This window comes from Rhipicephalus microplus, chromosome 2 (assembly GCF_043290135.1).
Source record: "Rhipicephalus microplus isolate Deutch F79 chromosome 2, USDA_Rmic, whole genome shotgun sequence".
NCBI classification, from domain to species: Eukaryota; Metazoa; Arthropoda; class Arachnida; order Ixodida; family Ixodidae; genus Rhipicephalus; species Rhipicephalus microplus.
The window spans coordinates 239,386,575-239,398,773 of NC_134701.1; the positions used below are offsets into that span (position 1 = coordinate 239,386,575).

General features: G+C 42.6%; 2 protein-coding genes across 6 annotated transcripts in view; both read right to left on the minus strand.

Moving 5' to 3' along the window:
* The window catches only part of LOC119170210 (uncharacterized), a 40,743-nt gene extending 37,794 nt beyond the window's left edge, over positions 1–2,949 (minus strand). Inside the window, exons 1-6 of one of the 2 annotated variants that reach the window (XM_037421298.2) lie at positions 2,665–2,949; positions 2,217–2,407; positions 1,941–2,029; positions 1,747–1,853; positions 1,455–1,642; positions 1,235–1,361 (exon numbers count right to left, since the gene is read on the minus strand). In XM_037421298.2, coding sequence (XP_037277195.2) covers positions 1,235–1,361; positions 1,455–1,642; positions 1,747–1,853; positions 1,941–2,029; positions 2,217–2,404 — 699 coding nt within the window. In that variant the 5' untranslated portion in view covers positions 2,405–2,407; positions 2,665–2,949. The remainder of the gene's footprint in view (positions 1–1,234; positions 1,362–1,454; positions 1,643–1,746; positions 1,854–1,940; positions 2,030–2,216; positions 2,408–2,664) is intronic. The other variant, XM_037421297.2, reaches the window with a different exon arrangement.
* Positions 2,950–3,471: 522 nt separating this feature from the next.
* Mad (mothers against decapentaplegic homolog 1) overlaps positions 3,472–12,199 on the minus strand; it is a 48,423-nt gene continuing 39,695 nt past the window's right edge. For all 4 annotated transcript variants that reach the window (XM_075878200.1, XM_037421296.2, XM_075878207.1 and 1 more), the window contains exons 6-8: positions 11,732–11,953; positions 11,173–11,333; positions 3,472–9,792 (exon numbers count right to left, since the gene is read on the minus strand). In XM_075878200.1, the coding sequence (XP_075734315.1) occupies positions 9,553–9,792; positions 11,173–11,333; positions 11,732–11,953 (623 nt within the window). In that variant the 3' untranslated portion in view covers positions 3,472–9,552. The remainder of the gene's footprint in view (positions 9,793–11,172; positions 11,334–11,731; positions 11,954–12,199) is intronic.

Genomic DNA, 12,199 nt, shown 5'->3' on the forward strand with positions numbered 1-12,199 from the left:
ATCAATATGTGGCTGCCATGGCCGGAAACGATACTAGTGCCCTATTGCTTAGCACTGCGTCACCTTAGCCAGTAGTTCACTACCAGGGGTAAATGCTAAACTGAGCTACTGCATGAAAAAAATGAAGTGTCACTTGTACATAACCCCTGTGGTTCCTCAAAAATGTAACTCTGAAGCAAAAAAATTAACACACGCAATATTACATAAAACAACGACAACAAAAGCTGTCATGCAAGTTTATCAGACCTACACTATAGCTGCTGACTATCCGAAATATGCCCAGTGTAAAATTCCACCACGTGAAAGTGTGCTGTAAAAATATAGTGTGAATCACTCCTGATTACTTTTCAAGTGCAGCAGACAAAGCAGCTAGGACATGGTATAATATATGTGACTTTAGAAGTGGGCAGCGCTAAGTGCCTTCAACTCTCTAGTGTTGGAAAGTTGTACAGCTGTAAGGCAGAAAATAAATTGTTCAAGAAGGCCAGGCAGATCATGAAACGGGAAATGAGCAAATGAGTTGTATCCGTGCTGAATAAATAATTAAAAGAAAAAGGTTGTCAGCGTTAGTGATGTGGGATACCCTTGACTAAGCGATCAAAACGTAAGCATCTGCAACAATTACCATTCACTGTTTCTTTTTGAAATTATGACCACACCTAACAGCTGCTCTACTGTTTCCTTTCATATTAGTACTCAAGAGATGGCCCGTTGTACGGTCGAATATTTCGAACCAAAACAACGTACATCATTCAGAGCAGTTTAGTTGTGCCTGGTCGTAATAGCCATCCCATTTACACATATTTCTTAAGTCCATCTCATGCACAATTCTTATAATTCAATGCATTTGACATAATCCAATTTAGCTTTTCTCATGCAAATTTGAAGATTGCTGTACAGTACCATCTTGTTGTCTCCTTGCTCGAGCCATTACTCTCCACAGGTATAAAAAGTTATTCTATAATTTAAAGTTAATATTTCACTAATTGAAGCTTACAACTGTTAAAAGAATGCAATTTGAGTTTGGCAAGGACCGAGCTACCCAATTCTGCAAAATAGATTAGGTGCTCTGCATTAGGTTGTTTTTGTGGTCCCGAAAAATTTTGTAAATTCAAGGATAGGAAGGAGCTTGAACTTTTGAACTTTTTCATGCACAATCAAGTAAACAAGATTTTAACACAAATGAAATATGAACTAAAACAGAACATGTGTAAAGAATTATTTTATGACATACCAAAAATACTTGCGCTCCCAAAACCTCCAACTGTGCTTTGAGCTTCCTTGCATGTTCGTCGGCTTCGCTGCGTGCATAACTTATCACAATGTCTTTCTTCGAGAACTCCTGTATTGTGAAGCCAGTACTGAAAACAAAAATCAATGAGAGAAACAGTCTGTGCAGCAGGAAGTATATAGCTGGTGAAGAAAAGATGTTGGCCATATAAGAGCGAATATACCTGTGTTTCTTGCGCTTTCTGCAGTCCTTGCTACCCCGTAAGTGAAGTGGCGTGGTGACCTTGTTCTGTGGCAGCTGAATCGTTACAACACCTTGACAAATCACATCCCAAGCAAAGAGCGCCTGCTCTTGATTACTGAGCACGGGCCAGCCATTCCTGTCACAGAAGGCGAACTCTCCATCTAAAAGCTACGTTGTCAGGAAAACGGAAATGAAGAACACTTCAGCATAAGCTGCAAAAGTGCCACAGAAAGAGTAGAGGTGCAAGACTACTGCAACAAATCAACACTCGCCTGCTCATTTATTTCGGAACGAAGGTCCGTTACACTGAGGTTCCGATCGGCAAAAATAAAGCCAATAACAGAGCCACCAGCTTTTTTAATTCCGATTCGCCATCGATCTGAAAAGGAGGAATGGAATATATGCGACGTCCAGTACGAAAGCCGGTCGTCTTAAGTTGCGTCATTAGAGCAGCGCATGTACTTACCAAAGTTCCTCGTAACAAAAAGAGCGTTGGTACCATTCAGAACATCGATGGCACTTATGTGCTCTTCCTGATGCTTCAACACGGGAATCCTACGAGGAAGACAAACTTCACTGACTTTGAAACTGAATGGGAGTTCTTCGTCGGCAACTGCTTCTGATGGCGCCAGAACAATTCACAACTTAGGCATTTACAATAAACTTCATTTTTCTCCCGCAATTTAAGCCAATTGTTTAAGCACAACGCATGCGCGTATACGAAAGGAAGTTGCGGGCTCACCTTTCTTGTGTCAGGAACAGAAAGTCGCGGTGGAATGTCGGTAGCTCATGGGCCATAAGTTCCCTCACATTTTTGAGGTTCACGTTCACGTCTGTCAACCTAATCACACCCAGGACATCGCTTTTTTGGTTGGCTTGATTTATGTCAGCTTCCCCAATCACGTGAACTCCAACTAAAGAAGAGCTCATGATCTGAAAAAAAAAAAAAAATGCCCGCGATCACCGAATTTTTTCTCCGATAAGCCCACGACGATTAGATAGCGCAGGCCGCTACAACCGGAACAACCTGCTTTAATACCTTGTCATGTAACGCAAGAACAAAGTTAACTTTGATTTGTTGGTGTCGGTTGAATATTGCATTACAGCGCGTAACGGTTTCAAGAGAACCGAGTCAGTGGTTGATAGAGTCGGCGAGATGCGCGTAACATTTGATTTAACAGATCTCTCACCGGGTCTAATGGTTACCCTCGGTGTCCAGGGTGATTGTGGCTGGCTCGTTACGAGCAACAGCTTGGCCTAACGGGGTATAGAATAAATCGTGGGCACACCGGGCCGCCAAACCCCGGCAACACACGAACCTCGGCGTACCGCAAGTGCCGATCTCTCTCGAGCGTGCGTGCTAGTTGTGGGAACTCGAACCTGTGACGTCATGCTTGTAAACACACCAACGTTGCCAGCTCAACTTTGCGAGCGATTCCGGCCAATTTCAGCCAATCGAAGCATTGCTTGTGCCATTATGCATCCTCAATGGGTTCCGCACGTATGCGCGCGCACGGTTGCAAAGACCTTGCGTACTGCCCCAGTGTTTCATACAATACTTCCCCCTCCATCTTACATGTAGGTTTTCCCACCGGATTTTCCCGTGCGTCCCAAGTCCGCAAGGCCTGTTCCGCTCGGAGCGGCACGCCGAACATAAGCTCCGTTCCACGCGTTTCCCGCACAGCCGCAACGCACGTGCCGGGACCCCTACCGCACGCAAGAGGTAAAATAAGCCAATTGGCGACGCTGCGGAGGGTGAAAGAGCGTCGCCAATTGGCTTATTTGTCCCCCGCTTGCGTGCGGTAGGAGTCCCGGCACGTGTGTTGCGGCTGTGCGGGAAGCGCGAACGCAATATGACGGCGCACAGAAAGCCCTTTCTTAAAAAAAAATAAAAAAAAGGGTTGCTGGTTTGGCGCCATGTTTGGCACACTCGCACAAAGAGGAAGGAATGCATTCGCACGCATTCCACAAAGCACCACCACAGAACGACACAAAAGTGCAGAGAAATGTTTTTTTTTTATTTTCTGCTACAGTCAAATACGAAAGGAAAGGTACCACACACACGCACATTGCTCTGCACTCAACTGCTTCAAATACAAACTGTACAAGGCCGCCAAGCTTGAGGACTTGAATGCGACATGCTCCTGCAAAAATAACTTGCGGCGAAGGAAAAGTGATTCGTAACAAACTGTTCACACGATTGGCTAGCACCGAATGTCGTGTTCAGTAGCAGCCTGCAAAAAATGGCACAAAAAAAGTGCGGCACTGATAGGCAAAAAACCAGCTTTCCTTGCTGAAGGCACGTAGCAATAATAATCTCATAGAAGCTTTTAAAAAAGAGAAGGCATATCAAAGGCAGCACTTTGCAAAATCATGTGCTGGATGGAAGAGTCCCCGCATGTAATGCTGAAGCTTGCAGTTCGTTTTCTCTGTATAGCCCACCTCTGTTGGTTATAAACAGCAAAACGTAGTGGGTACGTGTGCTCAAGAACCTTGAAGTCAATCTGAAGGCATGCTTTTCTTGTGCCCTCAATCACATTCACGGCAAAAGATTTTAAAACATCTTGTAGAGATAGGCCACACTACAAAACTGCTCGGGAATTGGGAAACATTTACAAATGATAACCTATGAGAAAGGCAAGGCCATGCACCATTTCTGCCACACCTTACGTGTGTAAATGTACACCACCCACAAAATGTATACGACTTGTGCTAAATATACCCGCTGTGCTCAGCACCGGCACAGTGAATAACTATACACACGAAAGAACACCTCCGACCACGTTAGCAGATATGGCAACAACGAGCAGCATGCAACAACACTTGCCTTACTTAAGCAAACTTGCTACATGGTGCGAAAAGTACACGAGAGCAGCATCAACATGCTACGATTAAAAAGTTAAAATGCTACATTGCAATAAAAAAAATGCTAATGTTTATGTGCTATATTACATGCATAAACTTTTTTCTCTTGTCAAAAATGAACAAATGTTCGAACATATTACAGGAAAAAAATATCTGACAAAAAAGCTGTATAATACAACAGTAATGCAGCATTCAAGAGTAAGACTTATTGCATCAACCGTCACTTCAACAATGAAACCACGAACACACAGAAACTGAAATGCTCAATACAATTGCTCAGAGCAGCTCAATCAGATAGGCAATAGAAGAAATGCCAATGTAATAGCCACTGTTGCTGAAATTGGGCCTATAGGCCGAAAATTGTAGTGGCACCCTCTGAGAACACTTACGACAACACACGCTCGAAAGCGCAGATGAAACGACAGACAGTAAACAATAGTGCCCCTCGGTAAAATCTGTGCGGTAAAACACCAGTAGGTAAGGGACAAAACTAAAGCGAAAGCTTGTGCACGTGCACTGCTATAGGCAAGTCACTCGATATATGCAAAGCAATAGCCAAAGCCAGGCACCAGATAGCCAGAGTGTGCGTTTTGTTTGTAAAACAAACCAGCCGTTAGTTACGTCGAGACCTTGTCAAGCTTGCAGCCATGTGTGAACAGAATATTAGCTAAAACAAATCACTGCTCTGATTAACAGCTTTCTCAACATATGCCCACCCACCAATTAGACTAATAATAAATCTTTAAACACGCAAATCCATTTCACTTAGACACTAATCCCAAGCACTAGCAACGGAGTCGAGAGTGCGTCAACAGCGAAACTCAACAAAGTGATTGCGCTTTTTTAAATTTTTTTTTGTACTTGTCTTGCAACCCCAAACCCAACTATTATTGACAAATGAAACACAGAGACTAAATAATACTAGCCCTTACTAAGCAAGAGTTATGCGCACTGTTTGTGCAGAAGCAAGCCACAGAGAACTGCGAGTACATTGTGCAAGCAGAGAAGGCGTTTACCGCGAAAAAAAGGCAGAATGCCCATCAGATCAGATGCTTCCAAAAAAAGAAAATGGCGACAATCTTTACCAAGAATGAAGCTTCATTTCCAATCTTACTAATATCCAATGCTCGGAACAACGGAGGAAGATTTTCTACGGGCCTTTCTTCCCCATACACTACCGAGCTTAAAGGGACACTAAAGAGAAACAATGACTTGGTTTAGATTGATGAACTGGACTCTAAGAACTCAAATGCCATATGTTTCACAATCATAAATTCATTATTAGCGATGAAAATCAAGGTTAAAGCTTTATATTTAAATTTCGTGCCGCGATATTCGTGCATGACGTAGCAAATCCCCAAATGTACGTTTTGTATTTTCACGACATTACCTCGATGAAATTTTCTGAAATATTGAGTGCTATGCCGATGGCACCCACAGAGGACAATGTACATAATTTTTATCGAGTAAAAGCTATGTAGGACCCAGTAGACGTCCCCAAAAATTACGAAGTCACAATGGTGCAAGAATCTCTCAGTGGTGCCTACACCTGCATTTTCTTCTCGCACGTTTTCTCGCTTACCAATCGTCATGTCACGGTTAGAGTGGTGTTTTATGGAACGTGAAATTGCACTTTACTAATACCCGAAAAATTGTCTTCCTCTATAGTGTCCCTTTAAACCCAGATGCAATGGTAGCCACACGAAACGACTGCAGTCCCAAAATTCCAGCTCACAATTAAAGTTCCTGGGTGTCACTAAAGAGACAGATACACAACAGAACCTCTCAAAAAAGAAAGAACCAGAAGCATGCTGCTGTCTGGAACAGAAGCGATAGTTATTGGCCTACACATTCAAGATTTGCTTTTGGCGTGCTTCAAATGGATAAGTCAGAAGACAGAACAGGCTTCCTGGCTTGAACAACACAGTATTCATGTTGCATGCTATATCAAGCAACAGTGAAACTATCCTCCGAAATTAGATTGATTGGAACTTTCACTGCTGCCACATTTATGATCTTGCTGCCACAAACCAGCACTCTGCCACACCAATCTAATGACACCCACAGCAGTCCCCAAAAGCCAGCTTCACCCTAATGCTGAAGTGCCGGATGATCAAGCGTATCAAATGCACTGCAGTGAAGCCCGTACGAAGAAAGCAAAAGGAGACTCAGTGACAGCAAGTACATGTTCTAAATCATACGTGCAAGAACTGGCAGATTTCTGTCACTGCGCAAGCACTGGTAGAGTTAAACAGTCGTTCTGAAAGGTTTTCAAGGCTATTTTGGGTGTTGCTTTGGCGATTCTATCAGTTTACCAGATTTCTAGAAGTTTTAATGTAACCGGGGAGACTGACATACGAGCTGATAGCTGTGTATAGTATAGTGCCTGATCGTTTAACAGCTACCAAAAAAAAAAAAAACTATTTGTACAGACAAATGCGTTTGGGCTTCTGAAAGTCTTCACACCACCGTGCTGCACTTGTCAAAAAAAAAAAAAAAAAAAAAAAGCAATGCACCCCAGACAAGCAGAAATACTTCTTTCTTTAAAGATCTCTCAATTTGAAAAACATGTAGTTAGTTATACACCTGAATGAAGGTAAAACCAGTATTAAAGAGTACACTGAAATAAATCAGGAACTCCAATATTAGTGGTGTAACCAGGACTAACATCATTGCAAACGCCTAACATCCATGCCCCGACAAATTACTTAATCCAAATATGTTCGGCATCAGCCTTAACTCTGGAAAACGCGATTATTAGTTTAATAAAATGACTGGTAGTAGAAAGGGAAGAGTGAAAAACAAGCAAGAAAACTTATCACACCTATACTGAAATAAATTTCCCTAAGGAAAAATTTCAACACAATTACTTTCAGTGATGCTTCGCATGCCCTGGCTTACTTTAGCAACCGGATGCCATTTACAGCACAGCCTTTCTGCCACCTATTTCGTACACACGCTAAACTGCTACACGATACAAGAATGACGTCAACAGCGAAGTTCGCCCGGGCGCACAAATTTCTCTCTTGTCCAATCTGCTAAAACTCCAAGCGATGTCCTTGAAGAACTACTGAGCAGGGTTCTTGTTGCTAAATGTTTCAGACATGGCTTCCACACAGGCAGCCTCAATAATGCTATTTGCAAAATTGCAGACGATTTCAGTCAAGAAACAACACAAAATTGCAGTGTGAAACAGTGAAGTAACTTTCACGGCCGTGAGGGCTTTCTTTTTTCGTATTGCACTCTGAACTGCATAAAAATCCCTGGTTGATGCAAAACCTCCCAAAGGTATGGGCACTCATGAGCTCAAATGTCCATGACAGCCAGGCTTAAATTAAAAAAAAGAAGCTTGTAACATGAAATAGTTTGAAATTGTGAGGGTGATATAACAGAACGATCAGAAGTTTTCCATGGGCAGCACTAGGGTTTTTAGGCCTGCAAAACGGCAATGAAACCAATTTCACAGAGCCAACCACCATTGGCCTCCACAACACTGCAAAAGAAACAAGGTATACCAATATTTTCTACCAAGAGTACCCAACTGCTGTGGCAAGTGTGCAACAAAAACTGAGACGGACAAATTAAAACTATGCATCAAGATAAAAGAAAGCCTGCTATGACAATATGTGGGTAGCAGCAGCATACAAAAAAAAAGAAGAATATACAGAGAAGCGGGTGGAGGAGAAATGGGATAAACACGAGGAGAGGAGAGTGCGTTCTCTAACACTTAGGTAGTTTCTTACAGACCCTTTTTACACACTTCTTTAAAATTCACCACTGATATAATTACAAGTAGCATCTACCGAAAGTTCACAATTAAGAGCTGGTGCAAGAAAAATGCAATAGTAATGCTGTGATGGAGAGTATGTAATTCTTAGCACCTTTACACTCTTAAGACATGCAAACAGTAGTACAGAATCCCATCTTTGTGTTCCTTGTATCTTGTGCAGATTCCTCACACACCAAAAGGAGGCTCATTAACAAACAAGCAAAACCGAAGACGCATGGTTCAGCACTGCATTTGATACAACGCGCAGAGTTCTTGGAAACCTCACTGCTCCAACTTTTTGAACCAGCCTCGAAACTTGTTCTGTGGCTGTCTATACCATTTGCACATATGCGTGCAAAACTGTACGACGCGTCTCGCCCGTGACCCTTACCATGCGAAGGTCACTAAACATTTTTTTTCTTATAAAGCTTTCTTCAGTGCTTCGAGAAAATAAATGGCATACATGAGGCAGTCTTTGAACATGTCAAAGTTCAACACATCTAACCATGCCTTCTAAAGATGGCTCTCTTGTCCCATCTTTCACAAGGTACAATGAATGCACCTCTTGAACGAAATCGTTTTTCTTTTACGATGAAGTGGTATAGAGGATGCCTTATGAAAATCTTTCCTGTGCTAATGACAACTACAGGCTGCAACAGACTGTCCTGCACTTGTTTTACCAGTGCGTACCTAAGACATAGTAAAAAGCGCTCACAATATGGCACTCCTGCTTCTTTTGCCCACCCTTCTTCTATAATGTTGCTACGCTTTGCATGTGTACTCCTGGCTCTTCCTGGCTGGATCTGTGTCCAATCCTTAAAGAATGAGCACATGAATAATGAAACGTCCACCAAACTACTATTCTTCACACCTTTACATATGTACTGATGCTGGTATGCTACCACCCAGAAAAACAACCCTTCTAGGCTCTGCTCTTTGCATACGTACAAAAAAAAATTCACGCAACACAAATGTGCACTCAATCAATAGCAAATGTGACACGAGTCCCCGCGCAGTGGTGAAACCCCCACAAACTGCGCCAGTCGCTCGGCTTGGGTGCATTGAGTGCCACGCGTCGATATAACACGTGAAGGAGCTTGCAAAAACGAAAAATTGTCACGGTGAAGCTGGGGGAACCACACCACAGGAATCTTGCTTTAACCTTGCACTAGCACACAGAGACAATGGCACCAACTTGGAGCCAAGCGGCGCAACCGGAGGACACAGTTCCCGCCCTACGTGCTGTGCAGCTGACTCCCAAAAACAATGCAGCACAAGACATGCCAGGAGAAGAAACGAGATGTGTCGCTTGCGGAAGATGCATGGGTTCTTGAGACTGCTTGTAGAACATGTAGGAAGGGAGGGAAATCTGTGAATGGCAGGAAGCAGGTGACGAAGGGGAGTACCGCCGGTAGAAAAAACGAGCGAAGGAAGAGAGGTCTTGTCACGAAACTGATGAGATGGGGTTGTGCGGTGAGCCCATTTGCGTGAGCACCTTGTCGAGCCATTGCAAGGGCCCGGAGAGGTGCACTTCAATCCAGCATGGCGTAGAGGTCACATCCTGACGGTGGTACTCGGCACCCCAGCCCTTGACAAAGCTCATGCGGATTATGCACATTTTGGTCAGCTCATAAACGGCTTCGAAGCCATTGTTAACGGCCATGGTCAGCAGTTCGGCAAACTCCTGCGCAAAAAGAGCAAGGAAAAAAAAATACAGTTGCCATGAACTGAATTTGTACAGCCTAACATGACAAAAGCCATAGATTCTTTTGTTCATTGTAAAGCTAGATTTTATACAGTTCAGTTAGCTCAACTAAGTAGAATTTGGTCACTTCTGCAAACAGCGTCTTCAAGCGCTGTTTTCTAGCACTATGACTTGAAAAATGAAGATAGCTCACTTGATAAAATCATAATAGAAAAACCTGAACACGTGCACAAAGAAAATACAAAGTACGAAAGAATCCCCCATTAGTTGGGAAAATATGCAGTGCAGGGAAGTGCACTTGTAGCTTATGAAAAATGCCTATACCCACAGCAACATTGCAGCACTCTATACTAATTACCAAAGCACATACCAAGTAAAATGAGAGAGTATTCGTGGATTTTGCTATGGTTGAAACAAGTCCATTGCAGAGAGCTAGGTAACCCATCAAAAAAAAAACGTCAAATTCTGAGCAGCACAACATGACGAGGACAGAGAATGTTTTAAAATATGAGAGACCAGTGGTGGCAAAGCTGCTCAAGTTTTTGGCAACAGCTTGACTTGATGTAGCAGTGCCCATATGGATTCAAGCTAACATTTTTAAAAAGAACTACATTTCACTACACAGAAAGCGAACTCTAATCCCAGCAAGTTAGCACAACTTCCCTTTGCTGAAAGTGTCCAAATAGCACGGCATACCGTATGTACGAAAATGTAGCACCTGTTTATTTCCACACTTTCACTGCCTGAAGTCGGTCCTCCTTTTTAAAATCGAATGCCGAAATTCAAGATGTCTAAAAAGTGCAATATGTACGCAATTCTTTTTTATTTTAATTATTACTTTCTTCCTGAAAAGTCACCCCCCACATTACAACCACGCTCGCGTCACAAGAGTAAATACGGTATGGATAAAACAAAGAATGGGAAGCTGAAACAAATGATGAACTGTTTAATGAGGAATTTCACCAGAGCAAATGTTCCAACACACGAAGATTGGATTTAACACCAACCCTTGCCGAAACATTTACTACGGCGAAATTTTATGTCTTAAGATTTTATGGGCTCTTGCGACAAATATTATTGAAATTTTATGCTAAAGGCAGGATTTCATGTTTAAATAATTTTAATCATGACATATACATCAATGAATACAATATATCACAGTGACATAAGACATACATTGCCTTTTATATTTGCTAGGCAGATGCAGTTGAAGACACTCAGGAGCACATGAACTTAATATAAAATGTAGCGAGAGTGCTGAATGTAACCAGTGGGAAATTATTTCGAGCTTTCAGACATAATATCATGCAGAATTAACCTGGTAATGTAACGAATTCTTTAGAACCTAGAGCAACTCACTCTGTTGTTGAAGATCTTCAGGCTGCAGCCCGACGGTATCTTGCAAACGGTGGTTGGATGGAATTGGTGAGAGTGGTTGCAGTTCCTGCTCTGTACAAAGATGGCACTGTCACTGAGGCATTCAGCATAGACTTCACCTCCGACATAGTACAGGTGAACGCCTGCAATCAGAAGACATTGCCACAGCGTGCCATCAGCACATAAAAGAGACGACACGCATCTCAGACTACAGCTTGACACAAATTCAGCCCAGTGTGAAAGTTATAATTTGGCATTTAGTATGTCGGCTTTCAGCTCGCTAAACAAAACTTGGAGGCCCTGGGAAAACATGTTCTGTTAAACAGGAATGCAGCTTACTGAGAGATTAGAAGTGTAGAATTCAAAGATGAAACCAATCATATAACATGCAGTTCTTCTGATGGGGCAGAAATTCCATTTATGAGATTTTTCTTTTGCTGTGAGTCTACAGTGTAAAGATCACAAAAGCGATGAGACAGGTTGAAAGCCTGTTCAATAAGATAATGTGTCACAACTGCGTGTTTGCAATTCAATGACTCACCTTTCCCAATGTGCCGCCGTGTGTTTTCAATCGTCGAGTTGCGGTTGACATTCGACAAGAGGCCAAGGCAAAAGCGATTGTTGTTGTTTGACGGGTCGGTGAAGCCGTCGATGACGATGCTGTGGCTCTGTGCGTGGAAGATTTCACCTACCCTGGAGTTGAGCTCGTAATAAGCAATGGTGCACCAATACTGCGGCTCTTGGTACGTGACTGGGGACACGTCTGCCAAACAAGGGACAAGGAAAAAAAAAAAGATCAGTGTCACAACGGTTAATGCCATGTGCAGTTGGCATGTAACTGTAGCTCACTCTCAAAGAGTTTTATTTATTTATTTATTAGAATACCCTCAGGGCCCGTAGGGCATTACAGAGGGGGTGGGTACAACATATATAACACACAAGAAAAAAGACAAAATAAAGAAACAAGTATCAGATGCGCAAATCAGGAAGGCAACATAAGTCAACTAAA